This window comes from Aythya marila (assembly GCF_965140915.1).
Source record: "Aythya marila genome assembly, chromosome: 3".
NCBI classification, from domain to species: Eukaryota; Metazoa; Chordata; class Aves; order Anseriformes; family Anatidae; genus Aythya; species Aythya marila.
This window is the reverse complement of record NC_139044.1, coordinates 27,654,580-27,674,208: the sequence shown is the minus strand read 5'-3', so window position 1 is coordinate 27,674,208 and position 19,629 is coordinate 27,654,580. Positions and strand designations below refer to the sequence as shown.

The 19,629-nt window shown below is 35.0% G+C and overlaps 1 protein-coding gene across 1 annotated transcript in view; it reads right to left on the bottom strand.

Annotated features, from left to right (window-relative positions):
- The window catches only part of WDR64 (WD repeat domain 64), a gene marked incomplete at both ends in the record, with an annotated part of 60,504 nt that overhangs the window by 17,741 nt on the left and 23,134 nt on the right, over window positions 1-19,629 (bottom strand). Inside the window, 7 exon segments of the mRNA XM_082758170.1 lie at window positions 6,141-6,190; window positions 6,193-6,279; window positions 12,582-12,661; window positions 15,372-15,506; window positions 16,013-16,068; window positions 16,072-16,233; window positions 17,579-17,679. Coding sequence (XP_082614296.1) covers window positions 6,141-6,190; window positions 6,193-6,279; window positions 12,582-12,661; window positions 15,372-15,506; window positions 16,013-16,068; window positions 16,072-16,233; window positions 17,579-17,679 — 671 coding nt within the window.

Sequence of the window (19,629 nt, the reverse complement as noted above, 5' to 3'; positions counted from 1 at the left end):
ATTAGACAGAAAAAAGAATATAGAATTCTGTTCATCACTTTCATAACATTTCATAAATGTTTTAATGACATAAGGTACTTACTGAGGTCATTAAGAAGTTATGCCATTAACAGGAAATGACTTACAGCCAGTCTCATAACAGAAATGCCAAGAAACACTATTTGATGTATAATTTAAATTGACCACTGTAAGGGTGCCGCTGACCTAGAAATGTTGGTAACTTGCAGAAGAGATGGTATTAAATTATTGTTAAAGTTGTATTGATTTGCAAAGTAATTGCTTTTAGCCCATATTGCCTAATACCAACATAGAAATCTGTCAGGAAGAACTCTGAGGAAGAAACAAGAACACGACATCTGTCAACCTTATAACAAAACCGGCTACAATCAAAAACAGCTTTCATTGCTGAAAATTAAAAAAAAAAAAAAGAAAAAAGTTTCAAAATGTAAATCCCTATGTAATACAAAGACATTTGAAAATAAAAGAAATAAATCCTTAAGAAATAAATACTTTCTCTGCAAATTTGGTATCAGATAAATTTTGGAAACATTAGGGATGTCTGCAGAATACCACTTATATCTGTCTTTCTGATCACATAAAAGCTTAAACATTTCCATGTTTTTTTTTTTTTGTTTTGTTTTTTAATATATAATTAATTAATGAAAAAAATATATCATTTTACAACTATAAGCAGAGAAAGTGTTTCCCAAAGACATACAGCAAGTTACAATCTGAAACATAAACCACAAGTTTAGACTTTTTCAGCTTTCCTCATTATATCCTATTCCCTTCTTCATTTAGAATTCTGTTTATTTTTCTCTTGAACATAGTATGTGTCTATTATAATCCACAGGCAGTATGCCCTCTCCTTAAATATGTTTTTGATAATTAAGAAGACTTCACTTGTGCTTACATTAATGTTATAAAAAGTTCAATGCAATTCCCAGCAATTATTTCTTCAGAAGACATACACTGTACAATTAAGAATGAAAGTTCATTAGTTTGTATGTTGTGAATTGTTGAAGTATCTCTCTTTTCACTTAAAATAGCCTCTCAGCGTAGAAAAAAAAAAAAAAAAAAAAAGCTGCTAAAGAAACAAAATGGAAGACCGTTCGCTGTTTGTAAAATAAAAATAAGGGAAAGAGTAATGGATGGAAAGGGTTATGCAGTGTCAAGAAAGGAGATAAATACAAAGCTTTAGAGATTATTAAAATTTCCATCCATAACCTAATTTTAAAGAAGGTTACAGAAGATCCAGCAAAACTTTGCAATAGAAGGGAAAAAAACAAACAGATACACCAGTGTTTAAATAGATCAGTTCTGGCAACAGAGAGAAATTCATACATGAATGTTTCCGAATTTTAAGTAGAAAGAAAATTTCTCCCGATTATATTGTTTGTTGCATGGAAAATGCAAAAGGAAAAGGCTCTAAAGAGCTTCTGAGATTAATTTTTCTCTGAGACCATATTGCTTCAGAAGAACCATGCCCATCAAATTCCTCTACTAGATTTTTGACCACATTTCAGAAATGTATTCAGACACTCTCTGAAGCTTACAAAAGGAATAGCTTCATGGAAAAATAAGTAGTGAGAATGCCTCTGAAAACCAGGAAACCCAGTTGAACAGAAAAATGAAGAAACTGTTTATCTGTCTAAAATAAGTAGACCAGCAGAAATAGAAAGAGAAAAAATAAAAAGTTGAGAAAGTAAGGGTAGATCTCAAAGATCATTTCTGGCACAGTCACAATTAGAAGGTATAAAAATAGCTTTAAGAACTGAAGATTTATCACAAGTATGTATCTATAGAGATACTCCACTCAGGAGAAAAGAATAAGTCACTGAACAAAGACATAATAACCTTTCCAGAGACATCATCCAGATCCATTACAAAGTAGAACTAGAAAAAAAAATTGAAGACACACAATTTTAACAATCACATGGCTTTTTTCAAGTAAACAACAATCAAGACATAAGCTTGATGTCTTATTTCATCAAAGCACAAGTAAATATCAGAGCCTCTTGTGCCCTTTCTTGCTCTTTGTTTAGCCACTAATGCCAATACCACATTAAGAATACGTGGTCACTTGAAGCAAAAACCTGGGTCCCTCACAGCTTTCACAAATCTCTTCCCTTCCTTCAGGCCTTCTTCCTTTTCCAGCCGAGGGGCACAGGATGGGGACATTATATAAGCCACTGTTTCACATGAGTAATTTTAACACAAGGCATCACCAGAATGGCCGTGAGATATAATGTCACTGCTGTACATCTGTATCAGCACACATAACTGCATGAATGCATGTGCAAAGAGCGGAAATGAAAGGCATGCTTAGTTTGAAACCAGGAGGTGACTGGGGGAGTTGCCTTAGGAACGTTTCGTTAAAACAGTGTTGTTCTGTGTATTTATTAAAGATTTATAAAAATTTCCACATCGACATGACAAACACCAGGAATCACTGAAGCCCTGTGAAAACATACTCTTTATGGCAAAATGCTTGACTATGTCTTCTGAAATCACACACAGACTTGCAAACAAAACACAATAGAGAGGAGGTGGAGCATCAAATGCTTTTGAAAATGACTTTTCTTTTTCCCACTGTTCCACCTTAGAGGAAAAGCTGATCTGTGTCTACAACACTCTTATATTAATGAAAAAACTTGTTGGTTCAATTTGCATATTAGGAGAATTGGCATTGACCCACAGGCATACCTTTTGAATATGGATGTTGTGTTGTTTGGGATGCAGGGTTTTTTGCTTGTGTTCCCTCACTGGGGCCAGCTTCCTTCACACAGTAGGTAGTAGGCACAGAGCGGCATTCCAGGAGTGCATGTTCTCTTTCTCTCCTATATTTGCTGCAACAGCTTTAACAAGCTAGTCTGCCATCCTTCCAGGACTGCAGCCTGGATCACTCCCTCTTTTCTCAGGTGTTCTTCTTGTATCATTCATCTCTCAACCTAATGGCAAAACCCCATAGCTACAGATGTTTTTTTCACAGACACAGAGCAAAATTGGAACCGAATCCCTCCAGAATTCAAAGTGAGTTCTTGCCAAAGCTTTTTGACACCCCTTAACATTTTTAAATGTGTATATTTGCATACATAAACACTTTTCTCTCAAGTACTACTTTGTCAATCCCCAAATCTCAGAACACACTAAAAAGCCTGAACTATCTTTTCCATCTAGTCTAAAGTCTATGTTTTGAGAGCATATAAAGACCAGCAACACCTTTCTCTTCTATTTTTCTTAACACACACACACACACACAAAGCAGAAGATTCATCTTATAAAGAGGAGAGATTTAGACTAGACATTAGGAGGAAGTTCTTCACTCAGAGGGTGGTGAGGCACTGGAAGAGGTAGCCAAGAGAAGTTGTGGATGCCCCACCCCTGGAGGTGTTCAAGGCCAGGCTGGATGAAGCCTTGGCCAACTGTATGTAGTGGGTGGCATCCCTGCCTATGGCGGGGGGGTTGAAATTGGTTGATTTTTAAGGTTCCTTCCAACACAAGCTATTCTATGATTCTATGATTCTATGATCTTACCAACTGAAATGGTAACAGAAGATGGAGTTAGAAAAAAGTTGGGAAATAAGACAAAATTGTTAAATAAATATTTTACATACTCTTCGTACAATAAAGTTCAGGCTCAGGAACACTGTCTTGCTGGGTTATCATGAGGAGGCTGTTGTGGAAGGCTGAAGTGACAAAGTTACAAATTCACACAGAAAGTCTGAGCCCTCAAAGACAAAAATCACCAGGCATGAAGCAGAGGCCAAACTGCAGTTCTGTTGTCGTGTTATTTAAAACGAGTGAGTTACCTGCAGAGAGTGCAGCTGTGTTTCCTATGATCCCTGAAGGTGATCCTGCAAAGTACTACAACTCCCTGTAGTTATTAGAAGACTTAGGAGCAAACTGATGTCAATAGGATTACATGTGAGGCTAAGGGAAGGAGGATTTAGCTCTAAGCATATTATTATAACCACAAGACTGGTAATATATAAGGTTACTTCCTTTTCCAAATTATGGTGGAATAATGGAAAGAATTTAAAGTGGGTAATATGGAACAGTGAGTCTAATTGTAAACTAATGAGCCTGCAGACAGTTTACTGGGTGCTATATAATGGCTGAGACTGTGTAAAGGCTCTGCATTTTTGTCTCTTTATTGTCTGCTCAGTGTGCTGACAAGAGAGCTACCTTACCCCTAATGCAAAGATTTAACCATGTAAATCATCTATATATCGTAATATTTATTTATTTATTTATTTTTGTGACACAGAGTGATCATGACTTTATCTGTAAAGTCCTTTAGACTTCTCTGTGAAGGATTTCTTCTTTTTTGATATAGCTTTCAACTGCGACCACAAGATTTATCTGCCTTTTAAAAGTATAGGAATTTCTCTTTATTTCTTTTTACTTCTGAGGAGAAGTGTAACTTATAACTCACAGCACAATTTAAAGACACAAAGTTAATTTTTAATTAGAATATACTTTCACAAATTCATGTACAAATGATTTTACTGATGTCATTGACACAACTCAAGTACGTTTAATTAAGATCAGGTATAAAAGTCCACATACTTGGAGTCTTGTAAAATAGATTTTGTTTCTCTCCAAAGGTATTGTATTGAATCATAGAAAGGCCCAGATAGTACCTCAAAAGTACCTCAAGAAATCTCCTAGTTATTTACTGCCTGAGGTACTTCATTCCTTTTTTTTTTTTTTTTTTTTTTTTTTTTTTTTTTTTCCTGTGTAGATATCTTCATGTACATTCATTCCCCTTAAGTCTTGTTTTATGTCTTATTATATTTTTCCTACATGCATAGCTTGCAGGCTATCTGTCAAAACCTTTTTTAGTTCAGCAGTGGTGCATGCCTGCAGCAAATGTAGTTACCTACAGAAAAGACAAGTATAGATCTATACAAGTGAGGAAGGAGGAATGGCTATGGTTCAAGGATTATTTGAAAATGACATATTTCTGATTACTTAATTTAAGCCTATAGCACATTCAGAAGAGTATAGTTTATTTTAAGAATAGGATTAAAGATGTGAAAACACGGTATTTACTCTACCTCAATGAGCAATGGTAAGCAATTGTGGCAGAGGAGCAGCATGGACACACTATACAGAGAGATTTGTAATATTTCCTACATAACACATCAAAAAGCTGGATATCTCAGTTGACTACCTATATTTGGTCCTTATTACTTTATAGGACGCAACTGACTTTTGCCACAGATCATACCTTCAATTTTAATACCCATTCAGTACTCTAATATTTCTGCCCGTGGCTTGCAGCCCTTATTCAACCTGAGGCAATTGGTTAATCTAGCATCCGTACTCGCTATTCCATCACTGCAGATGTTAATGAAAATACTGAATATTACGGAATATTGAGAATATTGCATAGGACTATATTTGAAAGAGCTCCATAGCCTTTTATGGAGCAACTACCACTTCAGTAGCTTTTCATTTATTTTTGCACAAGTTTTTAGATGTTTTTATTTTCTCCTGAACAGTCTTAACTTGACAAAATAAGATAAAGCATTGACGCCATGATTCCACCAATAATTTAAATGAAACCCACCAATTTCCAGCCAAGTCTTACAGTATATGGCTAAAGAAATTTTACTATTGATGCTATTTGTATTTTTGTCTTAACAATATTTTGGAGCAGTGTCTTCTAATTCAGACACCATTCAGAAAGAGGCTGAGATCTGAACACAGTGTATGGAGAGACCAATGTAAGAAAAAATCCACCTACAGATTTAGCAGGCTGACAGGCAGAGAGGGGTAAATGAAGCTGTAGAAAGTTGTTGCAGATGATCATGACCGAAGCATTCAGATAGCAGTTATGTTATAATTCTGTCAGCTGCCAAAGTGATACAGAGTATATCAGAATATTAATATCTACTATCATAAATACTATTTTTGCACATACAGAAAGGTCAAATACTTATATTTTAGTCTTGTTCCTCAATATAAAATAATTTGGAAATATTAAGCTAAAACTCTACCTTTAAATTAAAATAAATTAACTGACAGGCAATGAAATTTGGACTAGATGCTACCAGAGATACTTACTCAAAAACACATTACTACTTGCGTTTATAACATTGATTTCCATGAAGTTAATGAAACAATTTAACCTTTGCAGAAGAAAGGCTGATAACATACTGATGTTTTTCATTTGTCACAATTCCAAAACACTGTGTCGGTGTCCTGATAGCTTCCCTGTAGGTCTGCTATTAATACAAGGATGACACAAATGAAGGAATTTGTCATGACCTGACAGAAAAGAATTCATATATTCAGAAAGACTGAATAGTCACAAACACTGTGAGTTTCTTAATGGAGATATTAATATTCATAAGTTTCTGGTTTCCCTATGTAGGCAACTCCCACGTAAGGGTGCTAACTTTTCCTTCTAAGAGCTGGATTCCAGCTTATGTTTTGATATGTTTTCAGTATTTGTCCCCATACTTGCATTAAAATCACATAACTAATTAGCATTTCAAGGCTTTTTATTTTCTTAGAGGAATGTCAGGTGCACATGTGGTAGTGCCATAAAAGCAGAATACTAATTTAAAAATGGAATTGGAATTTGAATTGATTTTTTTTTCTTTCAAAGATCTGATTGAGAAAAAGAACAAAACAATAATTATGTCCATTTAACCCAGTAGTGAAGGGATGACTACCTCTATGGAAAGGGATGATCCTGCATAATGGGAAGAGGAGCAGACGTGAAAGTTGAGGGCAAATGGGAAATAAAAACAGCTAAGTGATTTTTTTTTCTTACTGTAAATGAGAATTAAGGTGTTTTTTTTTTTTTTTTTTCATTTTATTTGTACGTTCATACATTAAAATTACCTGCAATTAGGGTATAATCCCTGATTGCATTATAGATAAATCTTTTGGTACTGTTTTCATAATAGTTTCCATAAACATTTCAAAACACAAGGAAGTTGTTAAAAACATATTAGCAAGCTCCTGGGTTTACATACTAATGCAAACTCAATTGTAGACATTGAAAAAAAATCATATTTTTTTTTTCAGGAGTTTGAAGAGGACATGATCCCAGTTTAAATTTGATGCTAATTTGTTTATATTTTTACTTTCGGTTCCTGGCAAATATTGCAATTGTATGCACTGTATGAAATTAGCTGAACAGCCTATTTTAATATACAATAAATGAACCAATCACATTTTATCTAGATTACAATTTCAGTTTTAATTTTCTCTCATCTTAAAGTGACATGCAGAAAGCCAAAAAAAGTATACAGGAGCAAGTACATGGCCTGAAAGATTAACCCAACCTCCAGACTGTGACACTTGGCTTAGTTCTGTTTACGAAGAGGAAAGTTAAAGGTCATCTCTTTCAGTATGCTTTCCAAGTATCTTCCTGAAGCTCTTTCAGCCTCTTGTCATTGGTCAGTCCCTCAACCTCTCTCCACAGAGATCTATTCCTTCTTATTACAGCAATATGTGATTCTTTTAGGAGCACCCCATCTCCCTTTTCTTGCATTAAGCTTTATGGCCCTCTTGGTTAAATTGATTCCACAGTTTAGGTAGCCTCTCTCTGAATGACATTGGAAAAATGATCTACTCTTAGAATAGCTACAACAAAAAATAATTTTGTTTTATGCCAGATCATTTCAAAGGTATGCCTGAGAAAGAGACCATGCAAACAGCTGCAGCGGTGCAATGAGGGTGTAACTTCTGCATAAGATAGCGGAGCTGTGCTCTGTTCTCTATGTTCCTGAGGTGATGGCATATGAACAGAGAGCAGGCACTCAATTAAGTGACCCTTAATTATGGTACAGAGAGTTTCTTTTAACAATAGAATCACTAACACTTGTTATTTATTCAAGATATTAACAGGAAAAAAAGTCTCATTCAGAAAGAAAACCTTTCCCTACATTAACAATACAGTTTTCTTCCTATGTGAAATGGTGGATTAGTTTTAGTTCATTTTACTGATGTTGAGATAATGGTAGAAGTAGTTGCAGTAGATACGTTCTCTCTCCTTTTTCTGGACTAATGCCAGACTGGCCCTGTTACTGCAAAGCTATGTGCTCATTCTGCCCTAACGACAGTTAGGGCAGACATTCACTGCTTCACTGGAACATTTGCTGGAACATCTATTCTCTTCTGTGATCCAAATATGCCTCCGGGATTCAGAATCTGGACACAGAAGGCATGGGTACAAAACACATTCAAGAAAAGCTTGAATCTCTCTAAATATCAGAAAAAAGAAGTTAAGATTCTTTGAAATCAAATATTTGAATCATAATGGGATCACTTCAGTGTTTTCTCTTCCAAGACAAATAAATATGAAAATGTGTTTATGTTTTATTTTTTTTTTAATTATTATTTTTATTTTTATATTTTTATTTCAGATTCTGTGACCACATTTCTACTCTAGCTAGATGTTATGGATTCCAAGACCTTATCAAGTGTTATCCTTTATCAAACTGTCTCCCTTGCTTATACAGGTTTGCAGTTTATGTGGTATTCCAAGATGTCTTTGGTATAAGATGTCATTGGTATTCCAATGAGTTGTCTGCATTTCAGTGGTGTTGAAACTCTACAGAGAACAATAGCATTTTTGAACAAACACTAGGCTTAGCTTGTTCTCCACTAAAAAACTAGAAACATAAAATATAATTTCTGGTTTCTTTCCATATTGCTCCTGTCCCACACAAAGGCCTCCTATTTTTTAAAGCAACTTCATTGTCATTTTCTCAAGCCAGCCTTTTAAAAGCCTACAATCCTAAGCTATGATGTCTGAAAAATCTCCTTACAACACTTAGACAACAAGTAAATTAAGACAAGTTTATATGTTGATCATATTAACCAACGTCTCTCTCTTTTCCCTTTGTGCTGCCTTGTCCATCTTCATATGTTCTTAGAATTAGACTGCCTCACAGAAAATACTCTCCTATACTTGTAAGGGCCAGTATTTTGGGAGTTCTGGGATATCATTTCTATAACTATGATCCCAAGAATTCCTGAAAATGTCAATACCAATGCATAGTCCCGTTAGAAAAAAAAAAAAAAATCAAGATACAAGATGTTACCAGTTACTTCACTTCTGCCAGGAATGCAAAAAGACTATTGAACAAGGATGGGAGACTTCCTTTTAATCAGTCTTAAGCTGCTACTGTTAGATTTAGAAATAACCAATAGTTTTGATTCTACTTTATTGTTCACAAGAGAAGAGTAGCTAGATTTGAAAAACTAGTAAGGTTAGAAGTTGATGTATCATATAATTTAAAACTGATCTTCTTCAGCTTTTATATGCATATATGATTTGCTTTTAAGTGTAGCTATTCCCTGAGGTTATGACTAAGACATAGTTAGAATTGAAATAGATCCTGAGTAAGAGGAAAACCATATCACTTTAACATTCAGCATAATAATGCAAAATGTTACACAGAAAAGTTACTCTGAGCTACTGTGGGATCCATCTTTCAGGCCACTAATGGGCTTGTATCATTTTACTGGTTAAAGAAGTCTAGCTTTTAGCATGAAAAGTGAACTATGTACCAGGTTTGCTTGTATCTTTCTTCTTATAAATGTCAAATGCCTGGAAGATAAAACTAGGTTGCATCACTGTGCTAACAGAAACTCATGAGAGTATTCAAATGTAACTAAATATATAATAGAAGAGTAGGGGTGTTAAAACATATGTCTTTAAATAGCCACTTCCCAGTGTAAAAATACATTGTAGGATCTAATATTTTGCAAACCATTTGTGCGAAATAACAGTAGATTGAAGCTCAGTTGAAGCTCATTAACAAATTATTCTCACTAATTACTTAAAAAGCTATCTTACAATCAAAGGCTGCTTTTTTTTTTTCTCTCACATTTTTTGTCTTTTTATTGCTGAATATGATACGATATGACATGCTGATATGATTTTTTACAAATGTTTACACATCATGAATAAATCTACACATGATGATTATTGAATTATTTACCTTCCCTGGCCATTGATTGTTAGGGTAAATTACAGGTAAAATTATAGGCTTTCTAGTCAAAAAGATTTTACTACATCAGGTGTGTATGTTCCTTTGAATCTGTTCATTTAATTAACTGAGTCTCACGTGTTTCTCAGCCAGATAAGAAAGAGTAATGTTTTTTAATATATAGAGACAAAATTAGTGTGCCCTAGTCCAGCTGACTGCTGAGCCATTGGAATAGTATATTTTATTAATTGAGAACTGAATTATAAAGCTCAGCTTCCAAAGAGCTCAGTAGATGGATCTCTCAAAGGCTGAAGGACTGGATTCTTAATTTTGGGTCCAGCTTCACAGTAGCCCCATATGATCTAAAATTTACTGTAAATTTGAAAGGTACGATCCCATCCTGTCATGGATTTGGCCATATATTCCCACTCTCTCCTGTGACTATTAGTAATCCAGATCAGGAATAATTTCCTTTCAAGGAAAAGCAGCAGTTTAAGGAAAGCAGCAAGACTAAGCACTGGGAATGAGGGTGAGGCAGAAGAAAGCCTTCCAACATCAAGATGAAGGTCAATGGGTGAACAAGCTAGATTTGGAATTCTTTCCAAATCAAGGATATGTAAATGTTATAAACCAGGAAAAAGCTTGAAGATTGTTACTGGCAAGCACAATTCTTACAGTTTTTCAAAGTCATCACTGCAGAATCATTCTTGAACACAGTATTATTAAACTTTTGTCATGTAGTCCATACTCTGTACTTTTGTGCAGTGAACCTCAAGACAAATTAAAATGTATTGGTGAGAAAGCTCATCTCCTTATTATATTTTCTCATTAGGTAGCTGTTTAGAGAGCAGTTTAGAAGTCCTACAATCCAAGACTAGTCTCTAACTCTCACAGTCATGTATGTTATCTATCCTTTTCAAAAATTTCAAGCTCCATTTTAGATTAAAGATATTTCTTTCTTCTACTGCCACTATACTGTGGTACCCAAGTACCTAGGCAAGTATAGCTACAGGATTGCTCCATTCCTCTACTCTGCCTGAGGTGCCTATTGCTGGTTATTGTCAGTGGGGGTAGAGTGGGCCGGGCTGACTTTTGGTCTGGAATTTTCTTAGGAATTTTATCCAGATTTTTCTCCTCCCTTGCTATTTCTATATGAAGAATTTTCAGTCTGTAACAGAAAGTATTATTAGTTCCTGTGTACGTGATCTTCTGTCCTGGTCTTCACCCTGTTTTTATTACTACAGTAAAATCCTCCAGTTCTTACCTGCGGGTAATACTAATCATATGACACTTTATAGTGCCTCCCTACTTTATGGCATCAGGAAATTTCTGCAGACTACTTTTTTGTGTCTGTGTCAAAGTAATCAATGTAAATAAGACCTCTCCGAAGGCTGAATGTCATTTTTTTCAGTAACAACTTTCCTATAGCACTATTGCTTTCCCTTTAAAATTTGTGTCTAGAAAATCAGTAGAACTTCTGAAATACACATCTCATCTGATATTGTTTGTGATATATGTCTCAGTTTTCCCTTTGGTAAACTTGAACACTTCAACTTGAGTTGTATTATTTCCCATGGTTTTTTTTTTTTTTTTTCCCCCAGATTTATTTTACTGTCTTGCATGAGTTGTCAGGCATTGGAAAGGGTTGCCCAGGGAAGTGGTGGAGTCACTGTCCCTGTAGGAGTTCAAGTAAATGTTGGACATGGTGCTTAGGGACATTGTGTAGTGGGTGACATTGGTAGTAGGGTGATGATTGGACCAGATGATCTTCAAGGTCTTTTCCAAACTTGATGATTCTGTGATCTTGGCCATTTTTTTTTGTTTGTTTGTTTCCTTATTATTAAATGTAAACCCAAGAATTGTTATGTGATACGTGTATTCAGAACAATTTTTAACTAAGTTTTAAGCAGGACTGTGGTACTGAAGACTTTGAGATCAGAAGCATCAATGTAGCCACTTCAAGGCACCACCACATTGGACAGAATACACAAACAAGACTGCTGCCATGCTCCAGCCATATTTCTGCAGCATGAAATATGACCATTTCAATAGAAGCTCATAAACTTATTAGATAACAGGAAGAAATGGATGTGAGAGTGCTATTTCTGCAGTCTGCACTTGGAGAAAGAAAGAACAGTAAAGCTTTTTAGAAACATGATCAGAGAGAAGAGCAACAAAAATTATTAAGGTGAGCCAGTGTGACTGTTTATGACAAGAAAGAAGGCCAAAGAATAATAGGAAGGGATGGGGCCCATGCTGATGGAGTAATCTCTAAAACCTCACCAAGACAGTTACCACTGTGGGTTGGAAAGGTGAGTTAGAGTAGTTCATCCTACTCTTTCTCCTATTCTATTAAATAAATGACAAGACTCTTGAATCAAAAACAGACTGAGCCCTTGTTAGATTTCTATTGGAATATCTATCTCTTCAGAGCATTGATCCCAGCAATTACAAGCAAGAAAATTTGTTTCCTGCCATTTAAGACAGAAGCCTCTATTTAAATGCATAAGATACTAATACAGCTTTTATTTCATCTTATTGAATTGGGAAAAGAATCACAACAAAATGATCTCTTGGATAACCTACTCTCTTCATACATAACGTAAGCCCAATACTAACCTCCAGTGACAATGACTTTTGCTTTTCCACAATATGTGAAGGCATTCACCCCTTTAGGGACAGCAAATTCCTTTACAGGTCTGTAATCATCAATAAAACAGTTAATCAGGTAAGAGTATAGGAAAATGCAGTCTACAGTCATTCCACTTTACTCTTCTGTAATATATAGAATAGATGTTTGCATAATGTATACAATATCTTGTTAAAAGCAAATTGATTTGTAACTGACTTAGATAGTAACATCAATAAAACTGGGACAAGGTGCACTTTCCAGTAAAATAATAGATCTCTGATTTGAACAGCTGAATTCTTTACCAGTCATACTCCAAACAGAATCCTAAAATGTTAACTGTTGCTAAAGAAAGCCGTTACACATCTGCATGCTTAAAGTTCTTCACTGAACAAAGGCATCAAACCATCTGCCTTTGCCTGTTTCAGCAATAGAGGTCTATTGTGGCTAAAATTTTGCATAAACCAACTGTAATTAGTTTTGTGCTGCTTCTGTATAATAGTATTGTGTAATACATAGTCACTATTTTACCTACTTTGTGTAAAAACATGAAGAGACTGCAAGTTTCTAAAACTCATTTTTACAGATTTATTCTGTTGTGTTTACTAAAAGAAACACAGGCATTCAAACAGCCAACACAGACTGAGATTGATTTTGTGACCCTTTTCCTACATCAAAAGCTTAGCCTATCCTTTGAACAACCTCTGCTTCTCTCTCCATGTTTCATACTTTACTACCAATGAGCAAGTATTTTCTAGAATTTTGGATTCAGCAACAACATGTTTAACACCCATTTATGCCAGGAAATGATGACTGTCAGTGTAGTTGGGCTATACAGACTGAAATGAGTACTCATTCAAAGATACATTTTTTTCTTTGAAATCCAGACAGGTAGGTCTGGATTTATTCTGAGCTAGAGAGTAACCACGGCTCTTGCAAACCATAACTGTGGATGGTGGTAAATTTGCCAAAAGACTCTGGAAACTTTTGGGATTAGTGAAGGAACCTGTTCTTGGCAGGTCTAAGTAAAAGGTTGTTCACTCCCCATTACCTAATGGAAGAAAAGCTTTCTTTTCAGAATCCTATCAGAGGAGTCTGTATTCTCTTAATAGTTTAAAACAGCAAGTATTTGATTTAAAATTGTGACTGGCAGATGACTTCACAATTTCTCATTTTTCTCCTTTAATTCTTAAATTTAATACTTCTGTATAACTCTCTACTGGTTCCTCAATGAACAGTTTTGATTCTCTTCCAATAATAGAGTGAATAAGGGGTTCTAGCAGTTTGAGGTCCTGTCCAAGTCACGGCCTTGTAACAGAAGCACTCTGTGATCCCAGCCACACCTCCCTTTTTAGATGCTTTACAATAAAAGGTTATAACCATTCATCAGACACCAAAAAACTTAACAGACATGTAGGAGACAAGATTGCATCCCTTTTCAAGAACAATAACATTTGCTTGCTGGAAACTTAATTACAGAAATTTATTTTGTTAGCACCAGTAAATCATATAATTGAACCACAATTACTTATGGAAAGGGCATTTCAATGTGATTTGATGCATGGGCTATTTCAACAATGTAATTATTCAGTTGACTAAATATAATTTCATTTAGCTGCTGAATGAAACTGCTTAAAGAAAGATAATTATTGTGATTGCAAGCACAATTATAGTCAATGTTAACTGAAAAAGACCTACCAACACATTTGCAGTTAACATTCTGTATAAAAAGGAGTGCATAGCTGTAGCATTTACTCTTTTGACTATACTTCTGATTCTCCAGTCTCTGTTTTCTTTCTCCTCAAATTAACTGTTTTTCCAAAACTCTAGCAAAATCAAATAGGACTTCCCAGCTTTTCTGACATAGTATATGACCTTAAACAAGCTATGATTAATTTATATTTCACATTCCTCAAACACAACAAATATACAATATTCATAAAACCTAAAGTTATTGGATTGATGCAAGAACACAACATTAAAAAATATGGCTTGTGCTATAGAAGATTATCATAGTTGTTGCCACTAGCCTTAAAAATCTATTAATCTCTGGATATACCTCACAGTAATTGTGAACCTTATCTAAAGTTTACAATGCTTTGAGATATTTGAATAAAAAATCTATATAGATGTAATTTATGGTTCCTTTTTGCATCAAATTATGTTTACCTATATTATTTATTTCTAACTGGACTATAAACTCTTCTACAATCATGAACTGGGACAGCTTGGAATCAGCAATAAGACTGGTGGATCATATGAATGATATGGCACAAATAAGGGAGACACAGCTGTTTTCCTGCTGCAAACAAAATCCACTTTGAAGCCCTCAGAATACATTGTTCTCTTGGTTTAAGCTAGTTGGTTTAACAGAACTTGTGAAACTGAAACTGTAAACAAAACACATGAATATATATATATATATATATTATATATATATATTGGATATAAAGTTCAAATGAATAGATACATGATATACAAGTAACAAAGTAATCTATTTTATAACTAAAATTTGCCTACTGAGAAGTTAAAGCAGATAATATTGCAAGTGTAACTTATTTTTAGGGGTGGTAAATAATAAACATATAAGGACAGTCCTACATTAAAAGCTAGAAAACAAAAACATTCAAGTACTTTAATAGTTGTATTTTCATTTGTATTATCAATGCTTTGGATAAAGATATTTTCAATACAACAGGACAGCATCTTGCATAGCACAGATCTCATGCAAACTTCTAAGGCAAGAAGTATATTTTTTTTGGAAGATGTCATATACATACAAGCTATCCTCTAGTCTCTTTATGTCATCCAAAACAAATGAATGAATACTGTCTGAGGAGCAGGATCCGAAACAATTTAGGTCAGAAATGTACTTAACTTTCACAACCCAGTCATCATGTAGTTTGCGTTTAACATTAGGGATATAAATTGAGATGTTATTAGGATATAATAGCATCTACTGTAATATGCCCATGGCTGAATAGTTTTGTGAATGCGATTATGTGCAATAAATGCTAGTGTTTAATATCCAGGCCAGATCCAGAACTGCTCTTCCAGCTGAAAAGCAAGCAGATCTTAGAGCAGAACTAAGGTTAGAGTTGAATCATGCACTTCTCTAGCAGCAATTATGCTTCTATCTAATCAGGAACAATAAGGCTGTCCCTATGTCTGGATAAAAGCAATTGTGAATTCTTCCCTGGACATTTGCTCTGTTGCCTTGCTGCTGTAAGATCTCCTCCTGAAAATTACAGTATTTTCTTCACACAATGAAAAGCAAATTACACTTCCTGCATTTTTTTTCTTTTTTTCATTTCAGGTGGGGTTAATTTACGCATAGAAACTAATCCTCCACCCAGACCAGAGAACACCCAAATTCAACAAATATTGCCAGACTGATAATATTTTATCATAAGCAACGTACATGTTAAAATTTTTGGAATCCAAAATCTGAATCTGTGATTCCTTTTCACCTTTACATTACTTCAATCCGAAGTGATCACCGGTCACTTTAAGCAGGTGAACCTTATCATCTCCCTTTTCATCTCCCATTATGATATTATCATCAGCCAGGTGATCTGACATAGTCACCATGCAAACACAGAGCAAACCATTTTCCATTGGTTTGATGATAAAGCAATTATTCTGTGAAATTCAGTAGTTAATTGGAATGATGTATTTGCTACAATCCTAAATGGCTTCCCTGTCAGAAAAGAAGGTGCCATCTAAAAGAAAATGTGAAATGGTTGACTTACAGAATTATTCAAACCATAAAATGCAGCAATAGCACACACAGCCTAGGAGTTATTACTACAGCCTAAGAGTATCAAGTGTACTTACATGGGCAGGCTTTTGAATTTTTAGGAATTGAGACAGTGGCAATGAATACAGTGGCAAGCCATTGTGGTATTTTGCTATACTGAGAAGACCCGGGAATGAGATTTTGGGTCATCTACGTTATACTGTTTATTGGTTCTACTGTCTGACTCCATCTGTTATTTGATTAAAGCATCCTTGCCAACATAAACTGGCAATGGTTCATACGCCATAGGAATTAACCACTTCGTGGTTCTCTGTGTAGCACAGAAACACTGAAGAGACATAACACAGATACAGACTGTCTGGATATTATTCCTGGGATCTCATAAGAGAACTGTTCCTATTCATCCAAGACAGTTTAAAATCTCACTCATGTAATGACTGGAGGAAAGCTCTATGAGAATATGTGTTTGAGCCTTCCTTCCCAGGAGTCCAATTGAATTGGCAGAATGACTTAGATTGACTTAGCTGAGCTTGGGAACAGACCTTTTAATATTAAGAGAAGAAATGAAAAATCCCAAGGCTCGATCTTATTCTAAAAATATTTACTTTACTTCATCTCATCTTCTCAGCTAACTCAGAACTGCTGTGAAAAGACCCTGGAACTAAAGAAAAAAAATAAGAAATGGATTAGAAATCCTTGCAAAACTTATATTTTGTAATAAGGCATTCAAGAAGACTTTAACTGCTTGAACACATGCTGTCAACATCAAGATGCTTTTACTCTTGAAAAATCCTGAAAATGTAGTATTTGAAGAAAGGTTTTCTTTAAATCAAGAAGTTACCTCAAGGGACTCTATGCTGAATTCCTTTGGAAGACTTGTCCCTTTGTTCTTTAAATAAAGTTCAAGATAAACATGCATATACATCAGTTATAAATGTCAACATATACACATCAGATATACACAGAAAACTAAACTGCTTTGGTGGTCTGTCTGCAACATAGGACCATATTTTCCTCTTTCTTGCAAGTTTTTAAGAGAGTCTAAAAGCCTGTTTGGTGTGGAAGGATATTCCTTCTTCAGTATTCCACTGTTTAACTGAGTTGCTACAAAGACAAAAGTTAATGCCTTCATCCGGTCGGACAAAAGGATACATGAATGTACATTGAAAACAAAGAGTAATCTTTTTCAGACCTCCTTTTTAACATTTGCATGATCCAACATACTACCTGACTTCCTTTTGATTTATAGTCCCAGACAATGATTGTCCTTTCAGTTACAGCTACAACACATTCCATCTGAGTTAGGAAATCACATCCAGTCATCTCGTCTGTTGTTAAAATACATATTTTAAGCCATCTCCGCATAAATTCCATACACTCAGCACTAAATTCAAACCCAGGTAATGGGACTGGGAATTCTCCAGAACAGCTCTTAAATGAAATTGCCAGGTTCAACCTCTGTTATCACTAACTCATATCAGATGCAGAGGAGCATTTCAGAAGTCTTATTCCATGGTTTATTATAGAGACTTATATTTATATGTTACTTCTGCATTAATTTAATGTGCTGAAATATAAGGTGCTTTCTGCTATGCCTGTGGTGGTATATCTGAGTTACAGATTTGACAATTTGTTTATTAAGCCTCATCAACACCTTAGGCTTAAAAAAGAAAAAAAAAAAAAAAGAGTCCATCAGAAGCCTGAATGGATAAGTACATCTTTGCTCAGCTTCAGTTTTGGCATAAGAACAGTTCAGAATACCGTAATGAGGTTACTGAGTTGAAAGCCAATGAATGACTGCTCAAAGAATTCAAGCATTTCAGCTCTGATGACTTAACAGTTTTCCTTTCATTTCTGAATAACCATCATATGAGTCCCTTCTAGCCCAACACATTAACCAGTAGGAAAAAGAAAAAAGATTTTACGGAATGACTTGAAAAGTTCTCACCAACTTTTCAGGCAACAATTCCAGCATTCATGGAAGCATGTCTTTTCATGAGAAAAAAATAATCATTAACAAAGACGGATATGTGATTTTGTGCAAATAACAAAGTATACATGACAGGGAAGCTGCAGTTAGGAGAAGAATTTATGAAGGAGTTTTTCTGGTAAAAGCTTAAATATAGCTATTGTTAGTTGATATATTTGTACTACTTATCCTTCTCTGAAGATGACAGAAAAAGATGGCATTATGAGTGCATTTATTTTTGCTATGTCCCTGCTCACTCTATGCTGAAATTCCTAAATAAACTTTTTCTGTAATTCTTAAAAGGTATGTATACTACTTAGAACAAAAGATAAAAGTCAATCTAAGAATCTTGTTAGATTCTTCCCTCTACAGAAGATATATATTTCTAATTACTGACTGGCAGCCTAAAATTATATCTGAAAAAAAATAATAATCAGGTTGCAACATATGGCATGCTATTTCTATACCCAGGAAAAAGCAAGAATTAGTAAAATATATTCTGGATTTATTCTCTTCTTTGCTTTTGCATTATTTGTAGGCACAGTCTTATCTGATAATACAGTAGCAAAAGTAGGAAAAAAGATGTTTATTGCACCAGTTTATTAGAAGTTGGGAGTCAGGAAAAGATCCAGCATAGCTAAATTGAAGTTTCCTGGAACAGGCAGCAACAGAAATGTTTTCATGCATGAAGGATTCACATCTCAAGTTGCACTAAATTTGTCTTTAATAATTTCAGTGAAATTACTTAAATTACATCAAAGATCCATAGATATAAAGGGCTGGGGAGCCCACTATAATAACTGAGTCTGGCTTTCTGCATTGCATGCTCCAAAGAATGTCAAATGAGAAGTTAGAGCCTAACAGAGATGGAGAGACTGTTCAAGTTGGGCAACACTGCCTGCCAGGCTAGTTCTGTGTTCTAAGACCTTAGCCTTCAGAATGAACAGGCTGAATAAATAGCAGAGCATGGTGCTCTGTCCTAAAGATCCACAATGAAATCTAAACAAACTCCTAGTAGGGCTTGAGACTGCTCAGAAATTAGTAGTATGAAATCCTGAGGAGAGCAATAAGCAAACTAACAACAGATCAGCTTGATACACTGAGAAGTGGCTGATTGAAGAGAAAGGTTCGCCACAGACTACCAGCAAAACGTGCTGCCTAATTCCAGCTTTAGAGCTAAGGTGTTAAGTGCTTCTCCTTAGCACTACAGAACTTGACATACAAGCGGCTGCACCAGGTTTTGCTATTTCTTTCTTCTGTTCTGTCACTTCAGGGCTCTATCTTCATTCTTTCATATCCAATACAATTT